The following is a 26,321-nucleotide window of genomic DNA, read 5'->3' as shown; positions in this document are numbered from 1 at the left end:
ATTTATTGTGAAAGAATCATGAATAGATGAATAAACAAATCCTAAACTAAGTTATTTATTTACACACCCTAAGCTAAGTTATTTATATACAACCTAGGCTAAGCAAGAATAATAAATCGTTATATACATCCTAAACTAACTAAGGCATGTGATATGTACAAAGAAAGAAACAAACAAACAAAAAAGAATAACTATCCTATTTAACACAACAAACACATCCTATATTCACATCCTATTTACAGAAAAGAATCAAAAGAAAATAAACAAATATATACACAAAAGAAAGAAAAACAAGAAGAGATAGTTTACTCCCCTTTCCCTGGGAAGATGGATCGTCGCTAGAGGAGTCCCTTGATTCCTGATCGCCCTGGGTTCTCAACTCTGCAGACGGATCCAGCAAAATAGATGAAAGTGATCCTAGGGACTCAGTGCAATTCCCTACACTTTCGTGCACCTCTCCAATATAGACAAGCCACGACCAAGCATTAGTGCACCTTCAAAACAACACCCTCAAGATCATTAGAATAAAAGAATTAAACAATAAAGAATAAAAATAAACAAATGAACAAAAGAATAAATGAATGAATCAATGAATAAACAAACAAATGAATGAAAGAATAAACAAACAAGAACACCTATTTACAGTCTAAAATAAACAAACATCATTTGAATCCCCGGCAACGGCGCCAAAATTTTGATGCGGTGTGTTTTGTATGGGAATTTTTTATTTATTACATTTATTTTCCCTTTATTTATTGTCACTTACACCCATCAAAATTAATTATTTATTTATTTACCAAACCTCTTTATTATCGTCTTAAGTGGTATAGAGAGGTCCGGGTCGTCTCTCTCGGACTCAATGACCGGATGTTTATTCTAGACTGTTGGCACAGGTTTTATTGTATTTTATTCATTCCTAACTCTTTACAAGATCCATTTATTGGCAATCAAATCCTATTATAACATCAACAACATGGCTAAATACAAATGTTACACAAATTATTCAATATCATATACATTCATTTCACAACTTATGCTACAAACAGATCTTCAAATATATTCACAAACATTATTCACATGCATCAACTTAAATATACAACGCCGGAGCGAACCACCCACGGCGGATGGAGACCTGAATGGTAAAGAGGAGCAGCGCCGGAGCGAACCACCCACGGCGTCTCCCCTGCGGTGCTGTGGAGTAACCACCCTCTGTTGACGCCGGCTGCCGCCTTGTGGCTGATCGGAGATGAAGGTGATGAACGGAGGTGGCGCGATGGGGTGGAGGCGGTCGGATGGATGGAAGCTCGCGACGGCGGGAGCTCGAAGACGCCGTCGCGAGAGAGGAGAAGAAAGTCGGGGAAAAACCTAATCGTGAGCTCCCCCTGTTCAGCTGCGGATCGCGACCCTTTTACTGTCGTCTGCCTCACTTGATCAACCGCGCACAGTCATTCGGACTCAAGCTTGAGCTTGAGCTTGGGTTGCTGAATTGGATTGAGCATGAACAGTGGGCCGGGTTTGACCGATTTTAAACTGGGTTTGTGGGCTTTCTTTGAGTGGGCTTGGGCTGTGAATTGATTTGGCTGAACCCAGCTGAATAGGTAGGGGTGAGTATTCGGTTAAAACCGAATCGAACCGAACCGAATTAATCGAAAATCGAATAAATCGATTTTTTTCGAACCAACCGAACCGACCGAATTTCTCAATAAAAATTGAACAAATCGAACCGAAATTTTATCGGTTAATTCGATTTTCAACCGAATTAACCGAATTAATCGAATTTTTTTAAATATTATAAAAATTTTACTAATAAATTAGAAATTTATATATTTATTTACTTAAAATTTATAAATTATTTTTTTAATTTAAATAATTCAGTTAATTCAAGAAAATTTAAAACCGAAATCGAACCGAATTAATCGATTTTTTTTAAAAAAATAACCGAACTTTCGAAATAACCGAACCGAATTAAAAATTCGATTGGATTTGATCGATTTATTCGGTTTAACTGAATTTTTCTAACCCCTACAGAGGAGAGAGGACCTGCGAAGGGGGAACTGAACGCACGAATTAGCTGGGCGCCGGGGATACCGGCGTGGCCACTTCGACGCTCAGTCAGACCAAAAAAATGCAAGTGTACCTGGAGGATTCCAGATGGGCAAAATGTCATACCTGCGAGGTTTATATAGGGGGAGAGGGAGCGATACCTTTGGATCCGGATGTCTGTGATTGGAGGAGATGGCGGAATCTCAGGATCTGGTGCGTGACAGATTCCGTAGATCAGACGGCTCCTCTGTGTATCTTATCTCCTTTGAAGGGCCGTGATTGTGCTGGACCAAGTAATGAGATTTGGTGTCCGAGTCGCCTTCTTTGGATAAGTTTTGTGAAGAAGTCGTGACATCAATCCGTTAGTATCATCCTTGCGTCGAGAATGGCCGATATGTATGAATTTAGTCGTACTGATGCAAAGTACTCTTGACCGTGTGGATGAGACAGGTTGGGCTCATCCCGATCTACTTATGTGCTTCGTGACGGAGAAGATTGGCCTGGGATCCTTGCTTGGAGGTAGGCATAAGATGCTATGACCGGGATATGAGGTCGGAATACGGTGCAACGATCTGGTCATGAGGTCGGCTTATGCTGCGGCAACCATGTCATGAGATCGGCATATGATGCGACGATCTGGTCATGAGGTTGGCTTATGATGCGGCAACCAAGTCATGAGATTGGCACGTGATGCGGCAATCGGGTTATGAGCTTGACTCAAAACCTTGAGGTACGGGGGATTTTGACGGGCGTATTGATTCTTCTTTTTCGAACTAGCCGGCAGGTAGGCCGTGGTGTTTTATGTGCTGTTGAGCTTGAAGGGTGATGATAAATGGGATATATGACCCGATAACGAGGTCGGATTATGCGTCCAAACTATGAGGAGTTTAGCTAGGTGCGCTAAGACTCATACAGACTTAGATTATGTATTGATCTTTTGATGGGGTAGTCTGCCGATCGTTGTAAAGGATCTGGGCTCGGCAGTGATCATAAGCAAGAAATCTGGTATCGACAATGTGGGTTGCATTTGGATGAGGAGTTATACGTAGGACGTTAACCCCCGTTGTGGGGCTCGTGTCGGGTACTCGGGTAGGTGCCGACCTAGAAGGCTAGGTGGTCCATGGGTAGTTATTCTCATGCGGACAGAGTTGGGGCGATTGAGGACTTTCTCGGCCGCGATACTGGGGAGGTGACTCGTCTGCCTAGGACCTGGGTTTAACCTGCCCTCTTATCCTTTTAGGGGAATCGGGTTCTTCTTCTAAGGACGCCACGTCCTTACCACGTGTCCTATAAGGTACTTATGTACGTGTTTGCCCACGTCATTCCATCATAATGATATTTTCCCTATTCAATGAAATGTTTACCTTTGTTTCATGTGTATTGTGCCTTGAACGTGTTTGATGAAATGTTTGTGTGAGCAAATATGTATGATTATGAGGGGTGGGATTACTATGTAGGGAGATCTTAGGCCGTACACCGGGGCGCTTCGTGACAGGAAGAAAGCCTTGAACCGGATGAGTCCGAAGTGATTCCTACATAGTGGTAAACCCCCATAAGGGATATCTAATGGTTGATGGCCACTAGGACAAGGTCCTTAACAAGATACCCTGTGACAGAGGGTATGGCGTTGGATCGTATACCGGTGTGCGCCTGAGTACAGCGGGAATGCCTTGAACCGGGCTATCTAAAATCACCTTTACTAGAGGGCCACAATATAGGACTTCAAGGTCAATTGCCAACAAAACCTGACGAGGTCGAGTTGGTATTTTGGTTTGAATTCCTACAAGGTGGTAAACATTGAGAGTTAGGGAATGAACATGAATTAGGGACTTCACCTAGCATGGATGTGAATCCTAAATCCTAGACTTATCCATCTCATCCATAAACCCCAAGCCAATCTCTTCTTCTGTCACATACAACACCAATCCTCTACTCAACCATTTCCCTCTGAGTCTAGATAACTATTTCAGTACATCACTATAGCTAATACACAATCCCTATGGATCGATATCATTTTATTACTTGACGACACTCGTATACTTGCGGGCGATGTATACTAGAATCCTAGCTATGTAAATAAACATTCTGAAATGAGAATCACATTTGGTCAATATTTTGAAGTGTCCATTTAATCTATACTGTAGATTAACATGGTGTGCGGAGTCACACACAGAAGACCATGTTATCAGTCCCTTATAGATTATAAACAGTGTTCACAACCAAGATGGATTGGACAAACCATCGGAGTGGTTGTAGTGTAATTTTGTCTTAGTCTGTCTTGACTATAAAATTATACTAGTACACTAAGTGTGTATTGAATAGGACCATCTGAGGATTGTTCGATTTATACTGACTATATAATTGAACCAAACCTCTGTTACTATAGATGTACATGCTCTTAATCCCGATATAATAACAAACACATGTACTTAGTATGTACTTCTTTAATTCATCAAAGGGTGAGATTTAGAACGATAGATCAAAAGGCCCGATGAGTTGGAAAGTAGTATTATGTACATGGTGTGTTGTTGATTATAGAAGGAAACTGTGTCCTATAATCTAGGCTGATGATGTCCCCTTGAGGAGCTCATAAGGATTATCATGTAAACCCTGCAGGTGGACCTTGTCCGCATGATAATGAGGTTGAGTGGTACTACTCTTGGAATAGAAGTTGATTAAATTCGAGTTGTCAGTAACTCATTTAATTGACGGACATACGATATCTTAAACACAGGGAGATTAATGTACTTATAGTAAGAAGGAGCTCATACAATAATATGAGATTGGTGCGGTAGTGCAATAATAACTCTCTAGTGGAATGAGTTATTATTGATGGGCTTGAGTTGGGTGTTCAGGGAGAACATAGGAAGCCCAAGTCCATCAGGAGGCCAAAACCAATTTCTCCTCTAGGTCCCTGCTATAGCCTCTGGATAAAACCTCGTATCCACCTAAGAAAATTATATGAAATTTCGGATAAGAAATTTTAAGAATTTCTGAAATTATTTTTCTGGAGAAAAATTTTGTTAAGAAATTCCAATTAAAATTTCCTTACGAAATTATTAATTTTCTTCCGCAGAGAAAATTAATTATGATTTTTCTAATCAAATCTGGATAAGATTTGATTTGATTAGAATCAAATCTAGATGAGATTTGATTAGAATCAAATCTGGATTAGAATCAAATCTGGATTAGATTTGATTTGATTAGAATCATAATTTTATTTCTTCCGCAGACAGAATTGGAAACTTCCGAAATCATGCCAAATTCTCTGATTTGATTGAATCAAATTATACCATGTTTATGGATCAATTATACCATGTTTATGGCTCTAATTATACCATAAATAAGGGATGGCTAGGCTATAAAAGAAGGGGCAAGGTTGGCTTTGAGAGAACACACGAATTAATTATTTGGTGGCTGAAGCTCTCGGCAGCCACAGCCTCTTCTTCCCTTTCTCTTTTCTCTAAGAAGGAGGGAAAGTTTGCTAGCCATCGGAGAGGAGAATTCTGGTGGAGATATTCTGGTGGATCGTTGCCCACACAACGTTCGAGAAAGAGGACATGGTGCAGGGGTGCAGGTTTTTCCCCTTAAAAATCTGTTAGTTGATAATTATTTTTGAAAATTATCAAAATAGTTTTATTGATTTACTTCTATAAATGATTCTTTGGAAATATTTTTTTTCTTCTAAGTGTATTTCTAGTTTGGATATCCCTACGACACAATAGGATGTTTACCTTATAATTGATGAGGAATCCTAAGGGCCTGCCAGATTAAAGGGGAGTTCAAGCTGAAATACTTGGAAGTTTGTCGCCTAGTTTTGAAAACTACTAAATATTGAGATATTTCTTTTGAAATAATTTTTTTAAAAATATCATATCAGCTTTTCATTTTTTTCTTTGAAAAATAATTGACTCTAATTCTTGCCTAAAGCCTATTTTTTCTTAGCATTCATTTCTACTCCCTTAGACCCAGTATACTTATTTTTGATGAATGACAAAGGGGGAGAGTAGGGTTAAAGTCTAGAAAAATGAGCCTATTTTTGATGTTTGCTTGCACCTTGCACTTTCATGTTTACGTCTTGTGCTATCCATTTGCATGTGTAATATATCTGTTATTTTTTCTAACTTTAACCTGAGTTGTCAATACATCAAAAAGGGGGAGATTGTTGGTGCAGTTTGCACTAACGATCAAACTCAGGTTTTGATGTATGACAAAGTGGTTAAAGTTAGGTTGTTATTTTTAATCTCTTTACTAAGTGTGCAGGGTCGAAAGACTTAGAACCAGACACCAGGCTGAAGTCCAGGGTGGTTGAGCCCTGGCAGGAAGTCCAGTTGGGTCCGCGGAGCCTGACAACTGGCCGAAGACCAAGTTGGTTGAGACTTGGCAGAAAGACCAGGGTGGTTGAGCCTTGGCAGGAAGTCCTGGTGGGTTAAGAAGTCAAGTAGAGCTGCACGAGGTAAGTGAGGTAAGTCACTGGAGGAGCGAACCAGTGAGGACGAGTCCAATTTTGGACTTTAGGCGCGGTCCAACTTAGACCCACTTTGGTGATCTAAGTTGAGTCCTGGTTAGATCCTGGTCTGGAGTGACAGGATCTAATTAATTCTAAATATTCTATATTTTAATATATTTTATCATTATACTAACTCTATTTTATATGGTTTATTTATGGATAAAATTAATTTTGCATGTAAAACAAAATTAATCTTTATTATTATTTATTTTGTTAATATGAAATTTTATTATTTCTATCTATAATAAATATTTAAAGAGAATAAAATAAATATTATTTAAATTATCTTTTAAATCTAGATAAGATAAACTGCAATGCGTGGATCAAGTTTTGCAGTTTTTTTTAAACATTTGCAGATCTGGATAAGTTCAACAGTTTCTATATAAAGCCTTGTTCAGTGCATGAATCCTACAACTTCGACCAACGTCATTCTTCTGCAGCAGCCCGAGCTTTGACACGACTACGTCCAACTTCTGCCGGAAGATCACCCCCAACATCCAAGCTCATCGAGAATCTTCTATTGTTGGGTAACGAAAAAGTTGTTTTTAATAGTTATTGTTTTCACTCATTTAAAAGTTAAAAGTGTGGGGTTGTCACACTTTTTCTTATTGTATTCGCCTACTCTACCAGAGTTGTTTTCTGGTAGAGAGATTTAGTGGATTGCCCACAGGAAAGGTCCAAGGGACCTGGGCCTTCGAGTAGGAGTCGTCGACGGCTCCGAACGAAGTAAAAAAATTACTTGTGTCTTTCGTACGCTTCGTATTTATTTTTCGTTGCACGCTTTTCAAAGCATAAAGTTTCTAACTCTGATTTTTAAACGAACGAATTTTTAAAAAGCACGTGATTCACCCCCCCTCTCACGTGCACTCGATCCTACAGGCCGTAGGGTATACGTCTCCTATTAAAGAAGTAAATCCTCTGTGGGCTATTCAAACACCTTCGGGCATTTCGACTTATACCTAATTATCCCAGGTCGACACCTCTTCAGAGATGTTTGCTTAAGATATCAAAGTATAAGTCTTCGTGATTAAGGTGACTTATATACCGTAAGTCAAAGGAAACTCGCACTTAAGCTGCACTGAGATCTTCATTGATATATATATAGAACCATATGAAGTCTCACGGTAGGTCACTCCAATGAACTGGTTACCTTTAGCTAGCATCCACGTTTAACTCTCAACATCCAATGTCTCCAGCCAGTAAAATTAAATTAGTTGCTTAGCTAACCAAGAAGTTTAAACGTGCTAGTCTTGACAAAATTAATGATGTCTGTGCTCATCAATTCCTCGACTAGGGATAGTTTCAATACATTCATAATTGCACATGTAGAGATGCTCACTAGTTATGATCTAATCATAAATTTTCTCATGTTATGAATCGTATTGCAAATATTCAATAATTGAATTTAAGATCCAATCAAACACATATGGAATGCACACTCAAATAGTAAATTACTTTTTATCCAATAAATAGTATAACCGTAAGGCGATTGCCTTAGGACACCTCTCAAATCTAATACAACTTTCATCATTGATTCCATGAGAGACAACTCGGACCTCTGCTATATATATTTCTTGAGCGATAATTAGGGGTTTGATTAATTATAAATTTTAATTTTGAAAGGTGTGAGTGATAAAGAAAATAAAATAAATTTTAACAACCAAAACGCACCTCATCATCAAGCCTCCCTTCACCTTGATCCACTAGTACTTTCTTTTATCTAACTTCTAGTTAGGACTAGTCACTCGGTAAACATCTTGATGAACGAGCATCCAGCAATACGACTAGTTTTGTCCTCCAATACAGCTATATTCCTTTTTGAGCTTTGATGAAAAGAAATCAAGACTACCAACCTCCCTTTTGGGTCATAAAGAAAAATGATCGAGACTACCAATAAGGAAGATGGCTAACCCGTGGACTCCTGACATGGTTGGCACAGTCGGATTACAATACTATGGTTCACTCAAACCAGATAGTCAAAACTCTAGATTTGGTCTTTTAACCTTCTCTTTTATTTATTTTAAATTTTTAGGATTAATTTTTTTCTAAAAATTTGTTTAGATTTTATCTTTTTTCATTTTCCTAAACATGAATTTAGATTTTATCTTTTTAATTTTTTTATAGTAACTTTTTCTTATTTCTTAGACTATTTAAATAGGATTAGGGCTCTTGTAAAAGAAGTTTTTAGTTTAATAATATTTTTGATAGTGTCATTTATTTTTCTATTTCTTGGTATTCTTTCGAATCAACAGATTTTAAAAGATTATTTTCGGTATTCATAGTCGATCAACGGAATCAATATTGTTCGCGATATAATCGCTATCCCGCTCGACATCACTTCTCACTGTTATTTAACTTCTAGTTAGGATTTTCTTTGCCTAATCTTCAATTAGGACTTTCCCTTGTTAGTTATCCGATCAATCTTTGACTTGATTAGATTTCTTTTTGTTAGTCATGACCCAATTAGATTTGGCTCGCTTTCAAACATAAAGTTCTGTTTGGATCAAATATTAATCAAACTAATCAATTATAGGTATATTATCAAATATTGAAACTCTAAAGGTTGATTGCACCAATAAACAAATGTACTTTATTTTCGAGATTCTACACCCTTGTCAAGTTTGTTTCTTTAGTTTATTATTCCACAGAATTTTATGTTGCAATATTTTTTATTATTTTTAATCCTATTTTCAATTATTACTCTTGTTCTATTGCTTAATTAATTCAATTTTGTAAATGGTTTTTCCGTCTTTTGAAGGTCGTCAAAAGGAGAAAGTATAGTACTTTTCAAGGGATGATTCAGTAGGCTCTTAAGTTCTAAATCATGTTAAATTATTGTCTTTTTTTTCTCCGTCTATTTTTCTTTCTCCTTCATGTAATTTTTCTTTATATATCACCTGCAAATTATTCATATTAAAAAGGTTCTCAAAAGTCAAATATTTTCTTAATCTAACTGAAAAATCGTTTCTTTCCATTGCAAAATGATTCTTTCTATATATTGCTTATTTTAGAACATCTATTTCACTAAATTTAAAAGCTCTAATTAAAAAGATTTAAATCAGAATTCTTTTGAACGCTATTTACCGATCCCCTTTCTAGCATTTACTAGATCCAATAACATTTTATGTTGCTAACACCTATTGGATTTCCATTCATGTCAAATATTTGATAGATCCTATCCCATTTGGACTGCTTCTAATATCATATATCCAGTTAACTTTGACTTATATAATATATTAGCTTAATTCATATTAGTCATCCTACAGATTGCCTAAACATTAAACACCTTTTTCTAACAAGATTAAGTTGATTGTACTAACAAAACATCCCTCATGATTGAACCACAACTCATAGTCCTCTTTGGTAGCGTTGATGAAAACAAAGTGTGAGAAAATGGATTACAATAGATCTCAAGAAAGGGAGGAAAGGGTTGATATAGTCCTAAAAGGATAGTAATTGTCATCCAACAATTATATTCCAAGTATTCTATGCCCTCCAAGTGAAATTGATATATTAAAATGGATTGCAAGATTAGTTAAATCTTAGGCATTTTCAATCTAGAAGTGAAAAATAATTATTTAAAAAAAGATTTAAAAATAATTTTTAGAAAAGTTTTAAGATAATTTAAACTTTATTGTATGCGAAAAATAGTTTAATTTTCTATCTATATTAAATGGCAGTATAGATGAATATTGAAAAAAAAATTGTCTTTTCCTTCTATTTTTTTATCAAAGCAAAAGACAAATTATCCTTAAAAATTTGTAGTTAACTTTCTTTCTGCAGGTTTCCTTCGATCCCTTATAGTAAGTATGCCTTTAGGATTTCTCAATGGAAAAGTTTATAACCATATACTCCTTATACGATTAGAAAATGCGTTCCTTTCAACTTTATTAGTACGTGGGATTCCTGTCAACTTTATCAGTACGTAGTTGGTATTAGGAAATTGATTACACTATAGCTCCAGTAATTATATATATATATATATAAATATATGATCAACTTTATTTATGATTTTTTATTCGGTCAGTGGCTCTCATATATAATATATATGAAGTGAAGTTTTCACTATACAGCTGTATCTATATAAGATACACTACGCTACACTGAACACATGCAAAACAAATTTTTTTAAAAAAAGTTTTCACTATACAACTGTAGATATTTAACTGGAACAGGAAAAATTTTAACAACTAATTTTTTTTTCTCTATCAGCGGTACTTTTTTTTTGGTAAGAAATTTCCGCGGTACTATAGATACACGAATTCATTGGTAAGTTTAGAGGGCTGGACATGCTACGCCATCATGCAATTAATGCCCTACGTAGAACAAGTCAGTGAGGAGTAACGAATACCTATAGAATACTTGGCGCTTTACATGCCAAACCCACCCTCTCGTCCCCCTTTTTCTAGCCCCGCCCGTCTCTTCTCATACCATCGTTAGCTTAGCTTCTTCCCGACCCAGTCACTGTCCCTGTCCGCCTGTCCTCAGTCTCCTCCGACCTTCTCGCCCATCCCATCCCTTCCTTTATCTCTCTTTCCACTACTGGGAATAGATGATCAAGGCAGAGTTGAAGCAAAGGCAACGCTCGCTCACTTTCCAATTCTAGGCAGCAAATCTTGTAAGCTCATGAAATGCTGCCTTATCCTCTTCAATCCTCGACTCTAGATCCAGAGAAGTCCTTTTCTCCGAACCAGCAAGTTGTGTTCCACACGTCCCCTTCCACACTCAACCTCAGTCCCTACCCATCCCCCCACACCTACTGCTACTCCTCCATCTCTTCTCCTCCCTTCTCTCTCTCAACCTCCAACTACGATTCCCTGCTCGAGACCTCCCTCAACGGTGTGTCGGTGGTAGTAGCAACGCCAGCTACGCCGCCTCCTGATCCAGCGGCAAAGGAGGTTGCCGGTCCTGTAGCTGCAAAACCGGTGGCAGGGACGGAACCTAGCAACCGACGCAAGCGTTTCAGAACCGACCGACACAGCAAGATACTCACCTCCCAAGGCCTGCGGGACCGGCGGATGCGGCTCTCCCTCGGCGTCGCTCGCCAGTTCTTTCGTCTTCAGGACATGCTCGGCTTCGACAAGGCAAGCCACACCATTAATTGGCTGCTCCACCAGTCCAAGCCCGCCATCGATCTCCTCGCCACATGTTCTGCGCTCAACAATACAAACACCCAAACCCTCAACAGTAGTAGTGGCATTTTCTGGACCACCCAGTCGTCCGCTTCATCCGAGTGCGAAGTAGTCTCCAGTTACTCCAACTACAAGGCGATGCCAACCGCTGACGTGACACCACTGTTTCCTCCTCCGTCTAAAGCCAAAGGCCACTCTCGGTTTGCAGTGGAAGCTTCGCTTGATGGAAGATTCACGAGGGAGTCGAGAGAGAAAGCAAGAGCTAGGGCAAGGGAGAGAACGATGGAGAAGAAGATTAATAGCTCCGAGCACCCGTTTTGACCTCTGAAATTATCACGAGCGTGGAGAAGAGTACTATGAGGTGTACGAGTGTAGCCAGACGGCCTTGGTGAAAGAAGAAGAAGAAGAAGAAGGCCGTCAATTTCAAGGGTAGCACAGAGCGATAAGCTTCTTAGGTAACAAAGAAGAAGAGCATTTTCTTGGCTGATGTTTACGCATAATCTATTCATTGTCTGCTTAATTAATTGAAGTTTCGTTATTGTTGTTGTTGGTGGTGGTGTAGGTTTGGTAGTAATTTAAATTTATGCATTGTACCAGGAAGCTGAGTTCGTTTTCTATTTCCATCTGCATTGTGAAAGATCACGGTGATTGACTTTAATATCGAAATTTTCTGCAAATGTATAGAAAGTGAAATTTGCCTCTAATATAGTCCATATTAACTTCCTTGGTTTAATGAAGAAAAAAAATGTAGACCTTTGATCCAAAAAAGAAAAAAACTGTCATGGTTTAATTTTTCTTTTTTTCTTGTCTTAGGACGTTGATCAAATCAAATCAGAAACACATAATTAAGAATAACTCAATTGTATCATCCTAAAATATTGGATCTAACAAAAGATACAACTTGTATAATATTTGTTTAGGCAATTGTTATGTTTAAAAGATATTGCGGGGATAAGGAAATAACGTAATTTTCCAGCCTTGGTCGTCTCACTTGCTTGGCATTACTGATACAGTTAGTGTGATATTTATTCTTTTCTGATTTAATTAGTTAATATAGTGCTTGTTTGAGATAACTACGTCAGACCTAGCACAGTACTTAATTAGGGTGAAAATAAATAGAATCCACTGAGCACCAATTTGGATAACTGTAAACCTTTCATGCTTTTTCATGCCAATGTTTAGAATGGCATAAATATGTAAAATCTATCTGAAGTCTGAAGGCTGTTCATGCTTAACCCACAAGTGAAAAAAATGTAATCTCAAAATAGATTAAAAAAAAGAGATCAATTATACAGATGTATGAAACAAACATTTCTTCTCTAGATACTAAATGATGACACATAATCTGTCAATTGTAAGCTATTAGATCTTATATAATTTGCATACAATATGAGAGCACATGCAGTTTTAAGAAGCTCAGTAGTCATATAACCATATCTAGCTAGATTTAGCTTATAGCTAAAATTTTTATGCTGAACATACTTATTAAGGTTTATTCTCGGTCATTTGTCACTAATATTTTTGCATGCATATGAAAACTAGGTTATATAACTTCAACTATGAAATCAAACTCTCGCAAAAATTGTATTTGTCTCCATTACACATCCTTCTAATAGTTAGATAAGCCTACCCTTTGTTGCCATTGTTGATGAAAATGCATATTGTAAACCCTAAGTGCCATCAATACTATGAATCCATCCAGTTGTGAATGCCAGACAGTAAATGCGCATCTACAATATTTTGAAATATTTTAGAGCGATTTAACTTCATTCTTCACCTCCCGTTTTGACAGGTTAATTTCCAAAGGTCGTGCATTAAGCATGTGTGCTTTGTCTGTTTGTCATATTTAGAGGTTTTCATATGGAAATGTCTTGTTGAAAGGGAAAGCTGGACAAGAGATATTGCTCGCCCTTGTCATCATTCAAAGTTATAAATTTATCAAGGAGCTGCAATTTCTGCCCTAGAAATCTGAAAAGATTGGCTTGTCCCTAGTTTGTCTTCTTGATTCAGAAACAGTTTATGATATTTGATTGAATGCCATGATCAAGACACATAACTATGCCTTTCCAACAATAATATTATAAAAATAAATATGCATGCCGGTCCAAATCCAAAGCTTCTAGTATAAATTGCAGAAGAAGGATCTCTTTATATATATATCCAATTGATTATATCTCTTTCTCTATATTATATTGCTTTAGAACCATATCATATTTTCTTGGATGAATCTTTTTTTTTTTTTTTTGCTTAAGCAGCAGAAGTTATGTAACTTTTCAAACAAACTTAAATAATTGACAACTAATGAATAACATGAATAAGTTCATGCCATGAAAATTATGCCAACGAACTACCAACTACGAACTGATGAATAATCAATTCTAGACAGAATGGTAGTTAGACAAAAAGTTGGCATGAGGGAACTCGATTATCTAAAATCACTAACTGAAGTCATATTAAAAATTAGTCAAAAGTAATACCTAGTTCAAGATATTCCAAAATACTGTAAATTTAGATTACCATTGCCTTTCTTCTTCGGAAGGGAATGCTGGTTCAATTTTAAAATCTTTTTGATAGATATATTATGGGGAAAAAAGATTACTCATATAGTGTAGGTAATTAACCTTGCTTTGCAATTTTTATTAATTCGATTGGAATGAAACTATAACAAGTCTCTCTTAACTTAACTTGATTGTCAATGATGAAAGAGAAAATATGAGATGACATAAGCATAATAGTAAATGGCAATTGTATTAAAAGTGAGATCTTTTTCTATAAGATTAAAATCTAGTTACTAAAAATGATATCTGATGTAGGAACTACTGATTATGACTTCTTAACTTTTCAATCGTCCAACATTAGACTCTTTTGATCACTAAAATTTTCAATTATAGAATTTGACCGAATAACTAGAGGAACTAAAAAAGAAAAATCAAATCTACATCATGACAAGTCAAATATTATAAAGGATTATTGTGACGAATACACATGCAAGCACGCAATTGTTTAGAAACTTAGAAATTTTAGCATATTATTACAGTACTTAATAAATTTTATTAAATTAATATACATTTTTGAGTTGCATGAGCTTTTATTGAAAGATAAATTTTTTACCCTAACTAATGTTAAAGAGTTTTTATTGAAAATATATATTTTTTTAAAAAAACTATAAATAATAATTACACATGTGATGAAAAATATACAAAATTTTATCATTATTGTATTATTTAATGAAGATAATATTAAATATATAGTATCAAATGATGATAAATATTTGTTAATAATGTCATGTTTAGTTACAATTAATTTAATAGAATCATGAGTACTTTTAACCATGAGACTTATATCTATCAATAAAATTTTTATCACATACTTTTAGTAACAAATTATTGATTTTTAGTGATAATTTTTTATAACTAATACACATCCCTTTTATAGCGAGTATAATTTTTATTAACATCATTTTTTGTTTACTTACTCTCTAGGTTTGTAAGTCTATAAATGTCTCTTGTACATCCTTTAGATGCTACTAATTTTATATTAGATTGTGATTCTTTCTTCAAAATGATTTTATTTTTATTTTCATTTCTTCCTTTCATCTCCTCTTGATTGATTCCTTACACTATATGAATAATGCCACTTAGCGATGCTTGTTTCTATTTCAAATGATGCATAAAGCATCATTGAAAATAAATAGAGATGATTACTAAGTGTTGTAAAAGCATTGTTATGTAACCACCATTAATAATTTTGGTAACTCTTTAAACATCACCATAGAACATTGTTAACTTGGTGGAGCTACAGCATTATCAAACTAGAGACGCTTTAGTGTGGAAAATTTGAGACTTTTATAACACTTAGCATCATGGATCTTGACATTATAGCGTTGACAAATTGATTATTTAAGCATTTATCATTTAACAATATATAATGTCGACATTTTTATGAATATTTAATATAAACTCTTTTTTCATTTATTTTCATTTGTATATTTACATAACTACTTTTAATTTATATGAATAAAATATAATGACAATTTACAACTGCCATTACACAAATAAATAAATTAGTAGCAACTAAAAAACTCCTTAATAGATATCAAATTAGATGTAAGTATCAATCAAGATTACCAAATTTTAAACAAGAGTATCAGGTTACACAAGAGTATATGTACTGAACAAGAGTGCCAGATTAAATAAGAGAGTCAAAGTTACACAAGAGTATAGATATCAACAATTAGTGCCAAAATATAAGATCACTTAGAATACATTATTAGGGCCCTCAAATCTATTGTTCCTTTAAGAAAATGACAAATGGGATTAGTTTCTTTAAAACGCCCATTTGAAAATAATATTGTGAAATAAATTGATAATTTATAAAATTTTGCTTATAACACATATGCCATCAAATGAACATCTTACCTCTAAGAAACTATTTAAATAATTGAGATGATTAGAATGTGGCCTTGATGCTATTATTTTTATATTCATTTGGAGTAGAGCTAATTGCATTTTTAATAGACATATCAAAAGATGTAAAGGTTTGAGGAAATGCCTGCAATAAATTTAGCGTCATATAATTACTTTTAACATACTTTATGTTGGTACAATGATGCCCCTTGAGCATGTGATTTTGATGTTTGAGGAAAGGTTTATGTTAAGATTATATTGTAGCTATTGATATAGTCGGTCAAATGTTCAGGTTGCTCGACATTGATATTACAAGTGCACTAGGAGAAGCCAAAGTAGATCAAGGACTAAATCCTTAGCAAGTGAAAGCCAAACTAGGTTGATGGCTAGATATTTGACATGTGGAAGTCTAAGTAGATCAATGGGCAAATATATGGCAAGTGGAAGTTTAAGTAGGTTAAGGGTCGAATACTTGATAAGTGAAAATCCAAGAGGATAAGAACTAAATGCTTAGTGGATTGATGTTTGGATAGGTTAAGAAAAACTAGATACTTGACATATAAGGAAGTCCCATAGTCATAATCGCTTGGCAAATGAAGTTTCAAAGGCAAAACCCCTTGGTAGGTAACTTCTATTGAAGTTGAGAGTCAAGTTGACCTGTATGTTAGGTTATGGATACGACTCGACTTATGAAGAGACTCAATCTTAGAAATGGTTCAATTTGAGAATAAAATTGTTTTCATCAATTAGAATTTCAATCGACTAGCCAATCGACTGGAATTTGAATCGACTTGCTAGTCGACTTAGGTTAATTTGAAAGAGTATAGAATTTTTGTTTTTCTATTCTAGGGCTTAGTTGACTAACTAGTTGATTGATGTGTGATTATATTGATGGTTAGGTTCATACTACTATAGAATCAATGGAAATCATGGCAAGAAGTAATTGATCTGATACTATTAGGTTGTTATAAGGCCCAAACCCTCACCATGACCCAACATGCCCATGACTCTTCACCTCCCAACCATTGAAGGAGATGGAGAGCCAAAGGGTTTTAATTAATTAAAGGATTAATGGTAGTCATTAATTTAAGAAATGGAGAGAGGGCAAACCAATCGATCTCAAGTTAATTTGAAGGAGTATACAATTTTTCATTGAGTTTCTATTCTAGGGCTTAGTTGATTAACTAGTTGATTGATGTGTGATTGTATTGATGGTTAGGTTCAGACTACTATGGAATCAATGAAAATCATGGCAAGAAGTTATTGATATGATACTATTAGGTTTTTATAAGGCCCAACCCCTTACACACTACAAAAATATAGTTAATTAGCAATGAATTTTAGAAACAAAAATTTTTCGTCACAAATTAGTGATAAATTTTGTGACTAAATATTGATTCATCGCTAATTTATGACAAATTTGATGACAAAAATAATTTACTTGTGGAAATATTTTTTCCACAACTCTCGTCGCCAATTTGATGATGAATTCGAAATTCGTCATCAATTTGATGACGAATTTTGAATTTGTTGCCAATTTGGCGATGAATTATAAATGCATCGTCAAATTTGACGATGAATCAGAAAATCATCGTAAATTTTGGCAACGAATCACAAATTTATCACCAAATTGGGGATGAATTTAGAATTCATCGTTAAAAAATCCTAACTTAGTTTCGCGATCCGAATTTTTTCCCTCTTGACGACTGCGATGTTCTTGCCCTCCCAAGTTTCTTCCCGATCCAACATTCTTTTCCCCCGATCCAGCGTTCTTTCCCTCTGATCCGACGATCTTTCCTTCGATCCGGCGATTTTTCTCTTGATCCGGTGATTTTTCCTTGATCCCAACGAATTCGACAATGGCAACGTCCCTAGGCGACAAAAACTTGGTAAACTTCTCCCCTTTAGCTCTCTTTTCCCGTCCCCTCTTTCGGCCGATTATCGTTGAGGCCGGTTGGCATGCCATTTTGCCTGATCGATCGACCGACGGGTCAAGAGGAATAATTTCGTAGGTTTTTATAGGTTATTGATCTTTCAATATGCTAATTTAGTTTAATTGATTTTGTAGGAATAACTTTGTGGTTAATTGACTTATATTTGGTATTTGGTTCACTGCTAATTTAGGTTATTGATCTTTCTCCTTTATGCATTATCACTCTCAACCTAAATGCTTTCAAGTGCAACCAATTTTGTTGTTGATAGTCAAGGTCATGTATTTTTCCCTCCTAACAACCAATATATTTAACTCAAATAGTTGATCAACTATTTCAATATTTTCATTATTTGATGGTTACATGAGCTAAATCCACCATTATAGTAATACCCTACTCTTCATCATATCCTACATGATATCTAGTATTAGTTTGTGATTTACATCATGAACTATAGTTGACTAGATAAATAAAAAAAATATAATTTCAGTGTCTTTTCTGGGGTTTAACTTGTTGAGCCACCTTGATCTTATGCATGTTTAACATTAACTCTATATTATGTTATGCTTGAGAGGTGTTCTAAAGCAATTGTCTTATGGTTGTATTATTAATTTATTTAATAATAAATAAAATTTACTATTTAAGTATGTATTTTCTTACGTTTGATTGGATCTTAAACTTATTTACTAAATGTCTGTAATACGATTCATAACATTAGAGAATTGTGATTGGATCACAACTTATGAGTATCTCTATATGTGTAATTATGAATGTATTGGACTTATGCCTAGTCGATGAATTGATGAATGTGAACATCATTGATTCTATTAAGACTAGCACGTTTAAACTCCTTGATTTGACAAACAACTATTCTCACTAGCTGGAGACATTAGATGTTGAGAGGTAAACGTGGATACTAGTTAAAGGTAATCAGTTCATTGGAGAAACTTGCCATGAGATTTCATATGGTTCTTATACATGTGTCAATGAAGATCTCAATATAGCTTAAGTGCGAGTTTCCTTGGACTTGCGGTGTTCAAGTCACCTTGGTCATGGAGGCTTATACTTTGACATTTTAAGCAGACATCTCTAATGAGGTGTGAACCCGGGATGATTGGGTATAAGTCAAAGTGCTCGAAGATATTTAAATAGCCCACAGAGGATTCACCGTTCTTTGTAAAAGAGACATATACCCTGTGGCTTCTTGTTAGGATTGTTATTGGAAGTCTTTGACCAAAGCATCACATGTCAAGAGTATGACACTCTTGGACACATATACAAGTAACTTGAATCCACAGGACAAGAAAGCAGCTTGGGCTAGGTGTGGCGTAGCCAACCTAGTGGGGACTGTCACACATAGACCATTCCTAAACTAAGCGGGTATAAGATGGTGAAAGGAATGTGACACATTCATTAAAGCTGTTGAAAGGTTTAGAAATTATTCTAGAATTAATCATTGATTTTTTGATCAATTGGAGATTATGATGTACTACTAGGTGTCACTCGTGATTGTTTCATAATTAATGATCAATTATAGACGACTGATGAGTTAGGATTTTATACATTTTTAATCGATTTATTTTTGAATTTTTACATGAAAATAAATTATAAAATGAATCAATTTGATCATATTTGTCCTATATTGCATAATCTGAGGCTTGATTATAATTTTCATGATTTAATGGTAATTTTTACATTAATTGGGTTTTAATTGATTTTAGGGTTCAAATCAGATCAAGCTCGAGCTCAATCGTAGTCAAATCGAGCCAATTTACCCAAATTGATCAAGCCAACATGGAGGACATGACCTCATCAAGTTTGATCAAAATCCCTGAATTTTTCACAAACCCTAAGCTGCCCTAGAGCCTAGATCAAATCTTCACCGTTGGATTCAAAATCAAGGGCTCAGATTGATCAATTAATCAACCGGGTATATAAGCCGAATTTTGAGAAGTGAACACTGGCTGCGCCACTATTCACCGTCTTCCCAAACCCGCGACGTGATTTCCCTGCTCAGCACCGTAACTCACAGGCCAGCCCCATCCACCCAAACCGAAGCCATTGCAATCCTTGTTCTCTGAGGAGTCGAACGCCGGCCGATTGGGCGAATTTCGGCGGCTGGAAGGGCGCGACGGAGAGGGTTTTTCCGGCGCGACCAACTCCCTGTTTCGGCGTGTTCCGGCCATCCACAACGAAATCCGGCGCCGCAATCCTTTGAGGGGTTCTCCTAGGAGTGCAAAGCATCTCGGAATTACCAGCAAGTCAATCGGAGCAAGGTTGAAGCAAGAAATCCAGTTTTGCCAGCTGAAAAGAGGTCTGCACAAGCTTGTTCTGTTCCGGAGAGAGTTTTTTCGGCTATTCATGGCTCGGGCGGCGAATACAACACAGAAGAGACCGACGTGAAGACTCCAAGGGGATTATTGAAGCCACATTGTTCGATTCAACAAGTTGTTGACACCAATTTGAGGAGAAACAATCGGACAAGGGAGGACGGATGAGTTTATCATTTCTAATTTCATTCAGCATTTTTGATTTCTGCATTTAGTTTCAGCAATTTCTAAGTTTTGTTAATTCAAAATTTAGCAACCTTGTGAATTCTTTTATTTGGCTATTGTTTAGATTTTGATGAATGTTTTGAATGGGTTAGAGTTTAATTAGCTTAAACTTGGAGTTCTGTTAACCTGCTCGGTATTGTTTCGTGCCAAACAGAACGACTGGTCGACTGTATTCCAGTTCCAGTCGACTGGATCTTGTGGACTAGTTGGTTTGGCTTTACTTTGTTTGCTTCACTTATGTTTTCTCTATCTTGATTCCATCTCCTGGTTCCTGCAAGACAAACATGCAAATATACAAACAATCCTAAGCCTTACCTTGTGGGTCTAACTTCAGATTCTACCGACACTACAAGAAAAACAGTCATAGACATCGGTTTTCCACCAGTGTCTATGAGAAAATCGACCGCTGTCTATGAAGGCGCTATAAAAGGTCTGACATTTTAGACATCAATTTGTAACCGGTGTAGTATCAATTAACAACATCGGTTTTCGAATCGGTTATTTACCGATGTAGTATCACTCAACGACATCGGTTCTGCAACGGTGTAAAACCGATGTAATATCTGTTTAACACCAATTTTAGCAACGATTTTTGACCGATGTAATATCACTTAACGACAACGCTTCCAAACCGATGTCATTGATGCTAAAACTGTTGTAATAACACTTAACGACAACGCTTCCAAACCGATGTCATTGAATCTAAAACTGTTGTAATAACACTTATTTTTTTTATGTTGTTTGTAAATTATGATCGAGCAAGAGTGACATCAATCTAATTCCCAATAGTACAAAATTATCATAATATTATAAATTCACTCAACAAATCACAAATAGAAAAGCACCGATGTATTTAATCACCTCAATATTTACAAATAACCAAAAGTAACCAACACAAATATTCTTCTTGCAACATATTACACATTCCATGAAAAAAGCTAATAGAGATACACATCAAGTCAATATCTACAAATTACATTCCATGAAAATGTATGCATCCTCCAGGAAGGAAAGTCATCCATGGCTCATTCCACACAACACATTTTCTAATGTATAAAATTGACCATTGTGTTGACAATGTAGTCCAACTTAAGCTGAAGCCTTTAGGGTCACAAAATAGTGGAGTGTATCATATTAGTTCATGTTTTTTCTTGAAGGTTTGCTCAAGCCACCATCTGAAAAGAAACAATGCGATTGAACATAGGATGAAGCCTTTAGTGTAACAAAACAGTGAAATATATCAAATCAAACTAAAGCAATGTATTAGATTAAGCTTTATCTAAGCCCCACAAAGTTTTTCAATAAAAAATGATACAAAATAAACACAAAATAAGAGAAATTGTTTACCGGTGTAGTAATCAGGATCCTCTTAAACTTGTATTTCCATTTCATTCTTGTCCGTGTCTGCTTTAGCATATTAAACCGAAACTACAAAGCTTTCAAAATTTGAATACCTTTCCTACTCAAATGTAATCTAGCATGCATTCAGCCCACTCGGATCGCACTTCATTAATTTCAACCGGTGAGTACTTGAGATTTGTAAACTGTAAAAATACATAAATAATATATTAGTAAAACTACGTACTAAAACATTTCTAGTTTAGTTGCTACATACAGTTCATATGGTCTATCCTGATTTAATTTACAATATGATTTATCAGCATTTCTGTGCTCATATGCAAATATTTTTCGTAAACCTCTTGCAAGAGCTTTATCATATACATTATTGAAACCTTTGTGGAAATCTTCATCTGCAATTACTAAGTTAAAAGGATTACACAACGATACTGCTCCAGAAAGAAGGCAATTTTGAGATTCCTGTGATCAGAGAAAGTGACTTCATATTTTAGTGATTTTTCCATGGATCTTATTGCAGAGGCTATTTTTAATAATCATAATAATAACAACAATACTATACAATATTAATAATTATTTTTAAAAAACTCATGAACAATGATTATTGACAACTAACAAGAGCTCATACCTGACCAAGATAGCGAGCAAGGATATTTGCACCAAGAGACCAGCCAATAGAATACAACTTTGATTTAGGATAACAAGTTGAAACATGAGTAACAACCTGATGAAGATCTTCTGTAAAAGAAGCCGAATAAAACTGCAATGTATTCAAGAATCAATGTGATCAATATGACAATACATACTATTTGATATGTAGGAAAGATAGTGGCACTTCTAAGTTCATTGTTGAGGCAATAGTATACCAAAGCCATGACAATAGCAAGGATTATGGAGGATCAATTGAAATGGTAGCAGCAAAAAATGACCTAAACTGGTACCATAAGGTCAATGACTACACAAGTCCATGGGCCTACCATATGCCTCAATAGCATTTGTACTTGTATTAGGAAGTATCTATTTAGATTTACTTCTTGCAATACAAGTACTATTAAAATTTGATTTCAAGCCCAGTTCCCTGGTACCTTATAAATCACCAAAAAGAAGACCTATGCCACAATTTAATTGAGAACCTTGCCATAGATTATTAGCAATTTTGAAATGGCCTATTACCAAACACTTCAATTTGTATAATTCCATGATGTTATATGCAAACTAGTTCCTAGATCTCTACAGCCAAGATCCTTCTATGTTAAGCTATCAAATCAATCTAAAACTGCAACATGATGAAAGATTTTGTCGCTATCTAGTTACATAAGTCTTCTATTAACATTGTTCATAATTTAGATTACTTTTCTCTCTTTCAAATTTCTTTCAAACAATTTCAACAAGATGCCAAAACACCGGACCAAGGACACATTTTATTAACCACAACTGAGTGATGAAAATTAAAAAGTTCCAAAATAAACAAGAATATGTAATTAGTACCACTTGTTATCATATATCACCTTTTCACAATATTTAAATATTGAGAAACAATTTATTCCCTCTACCAGTACCTGAGGGGTGGTAACAGGACTGTTTGCACAACCACGACTATTAAACACTACAACCCGCCATCCTTTCTTTCTAGCTCGGATGAGAATATGTCTCACGTATGGATCATCGCTTCCTCTAGTTAAACCAGGCTGCAATAAGCACAGGACACTTCGAATCAACAATATATTCACATAAGAGCATGAGAAAAGTTTCCAAGCATCTCTTTTTGTATATTCCTTTTGTCTAAAGATACATTTTATGGGGCATTCACAATCATAATCAGTAACAGTGGTGAGGCATGATGCAATTTTCCATGCTGCATTTGGGATGTTAGCAATTGATGGGACAAATGTTTCCATCATACTTTTAAAGGTCAAATTTAGTTGTATGCATATTAATGAACTAGTTGTGACTAACATTTGACCTAAATTTAAAAGAAACGTATAAGAATATTTCAAGGGTTTGCAGTTTCATAATCAGAATTCAGACAACTAAGAAGACTATTTGTCTATAAGAATTTGACCTTCAAAATTTTACATCTTATCCATGATATAAGAAACGCTTACCATCTATTGAATCAAATCATAGAATGGCTGCATAGAAAAATGCTAATTCATAAAGGCTGACCAGAAGAATGAGGACGGGGGCATCAAGTAGCAGCTGCTGCTCGTCACCGACGACCCAATCGAGTGCAATTGCCCCATCATCCCTCGTCCGCAGACACTCGCGGTGGAGGCGAATGGAGGGCAGGGAGCGGAAGAAGGCGGCGAAAATGGTCTCCACGTGGCGATTCCACCCGACGACAGCAAAGGGCTTGTAGGGGCGCCGAAGGCTCTCGAAGCGGTTTAGGAGAGTGCGGCGGGGGCCGATGACCTCGAGGGACGAAAGGGGTGGATCGAGCGATTCTTCGACTTGTAAGGCGAGCGGATCCATGGAAAAATCACTCAGAGAAACCACTGCCTCATCAATCAAGGGCGGAAGAAAAAGGCCGGGAGAAGACGGGCTTCGTTGCCGATGGAGGAGTGGGAAGCGCAAACGTCGGGTTTAGGGGTTTTGGGAAGTGGAAGTCGGATGTAGGGGTTTTGAAAGCGCGCATTGGAAGTCAGGTTTAGGGATTTTAGAAGCGCGCAGTGGAAGATCAGCGGGATGTAAAAATATTTGGGGGGAGAGAGGGAAAGAAAAAAGCGAAAATATACAACGGTTTTAAATCGTTGTTATAGCTTCCAAAACCGTTGTTGTCATTATAAAAAAGCGTACATAGACAACGGTTTTCAAACCGTTGTCGTAGTCTTCAAAAATCGTTGTTGTAGTCCCAAAATAGCGGACATAGACAACGGTTTTAAAACCGTTGTTGTAGCCTTCAAAAATTGTTGTCGTAGGCTCCAATCAACCTCTCAAAGACATCGGTTTTTGTTAAAACCGTTGTAAAAAAGTAAAAGACATCGATTTTGGCATAAAATCGATGTCTTTTGAGTGTTGTTAATTATCAATTTTCTTGTAGTGCCCGTTTAAGAATGCGGACTTAACGTCCATCTAGTAGAGCTTGAATCCTTTATGTGCCGCGTAGGCTAACAACATTAGAATGAATTCAAATATAGCTACGGGTGCATAGGTTTCATCATAATCTAACCCTTCTACTTGGCTGAACCCTTTGACTACCAGTCTTGCCTTGTTTCTTACTACTTCTCCTTTATCATCAGTTTTATTGTGGAACACCCATTTTATTTCTATTATTGATTTGTTATCAGGTTTGGGAACTAAGTCCCATACCTAGTTTTGTTCAAACTGGGCTAGTTCTTCCTGCATTGCAATAATCCAATCAGGATCTGGTAGCGCTTCTTCTATAAACTTAGGTTCAATTTTTGCATTCAACTATCCCATTTTATTGTGGGGTCCTAGGGCAAGAGAATTCATGGTGGTATCTGTTATCTTAACAGAACTTAGTGAATTTGGCATTTTCAAATTCTCCACCATAATCACTACGAATTCTTTTAATTTTTAAGTCTTTTTCATTTTCTAGTAGTTTACATAAGGTTGTAAACTCCTCAAAGGTTTCATCTTTAGTTTTTTAAAATCTTACCCAAGTGAACCTTGAGTAGTCGTCTATTATTACTAAGCAGTACTGGTTTCCGCTTAGTGACGTAGCCCCATGAGAATCAAAGAGGTCTAAGTGTAACAATTCGAGGATTGAGTTAGATTGAGTTTGACTAGTTGCCTTATGTGAAGATTTAGTTTGTTTTCCTTGTTGACGAGCATTAGAAACTTCGTTTTCTAAGTTTATTAAAGTTGGTAGGCCTCTTACTAATCCATTGTGATTTATTTTTGAAATAAGTCTGACATGTGTGTGACCCAATCTTTTGTGTCACAACCTAGTTTCCTCTTGTTGTGTCAATAAACACTTGTTTGAGGATATTGGTAGGTCAATTTTGTAAATGTTATTTTTTCTGATTCCAGTTAATTTAACTCCTGGATTTTCTATATTTTCAATTAGACACTTAGTTTTGGTGAATCTAACTGTGTAGCCTGAGTCACACAGCTGACTTACACTAAGTAGATTAAACTCAAATTTTACAACCAATAGTACCTTTTTAATTATAAAATTGGAATCTAATTTGATGTTACTTGAACCAATTACTTTGAATTTGCCGTTATTTCCAAAAGCAACGGTCCCTAGGTCTTTGAACTTGAGTTTCGTGAATTTTGATTGGTCTCCAGTCATATATCTGGAGCATCCGCTGTCCAACATCCATTTGTCCAACTTCTTGTGTTACTACATGATGAAACACTTAGTTGGATTTTATGGATTTTGACTTTCTAAATTTTTAATTATGGATTTAAAGTATTAAATT

The 26,321-nt window shown here is 35.9% G+C and overlaps 2 protein-coding genes across 2 annotated transcripts; one reads left to right on the top strand and one right to left on the bottom strand.

Annotated features, from left to right (window-relative positions):
- Positions 1–11,117: 11,117 nt before the first annotated feature.
- On the top strand, positions 11,118–12,006 carry LOC141843791 (transcription factor TCP18-like). The gene has a single exon (XM_074731821.1). It carries the CDS (start codon positions 11,185–11,187, stop codon positions 12,004–12,006), a length of 822 nt encoding a protein of 273 aa, XP_074587922.1. The 5' UTR covers positions 11,118–11,184.
- Positions 12,007–22,161: 10,155 nt separating this feature from the next.
- Positions 22,162–24,405, bottom strand: LOC141844010 (embryogenesis-associated protein EMB8-like). Its single transcript, XM_074732002.1, has 4 exons — positions 24,100–24,405; positions 23,493–23,621; positions 22,562–22,693; positions 22,162–22,395 (listed from the first exon to the last, which is right to left on the bottom strand). Exons 1-4 carry the CDS (start codon positions 24,403–24,405, stop codon positions 22,162–22,164), a joined length of 801 nt encoding a protein of 266 aa, XP_074588103.1.
- Positions 24,406–26,321: the final 1,916 nt, after the last annotated feature.

This window comes from Curcuma longa, chromosome 13, assembly GCF_044706935.1.
Source record: "Curcuma longa cultivar G26 ecotype Majalengka, Jawa Barat chromosome 13, ITB_CL_G26_1.1, whole genome shotgun sequence".
In the NCBI taxonomy this organism is placed as follows: Eukaryota; Viridiplantae; Streptophyta; class Magnoliopsida; order Zingiberales; family Zingiberaceae; genus Curcuma; species Curcuma longa.
This window is presented reverse-complemented; position numbering and strand designations above follow the sequence as displayed.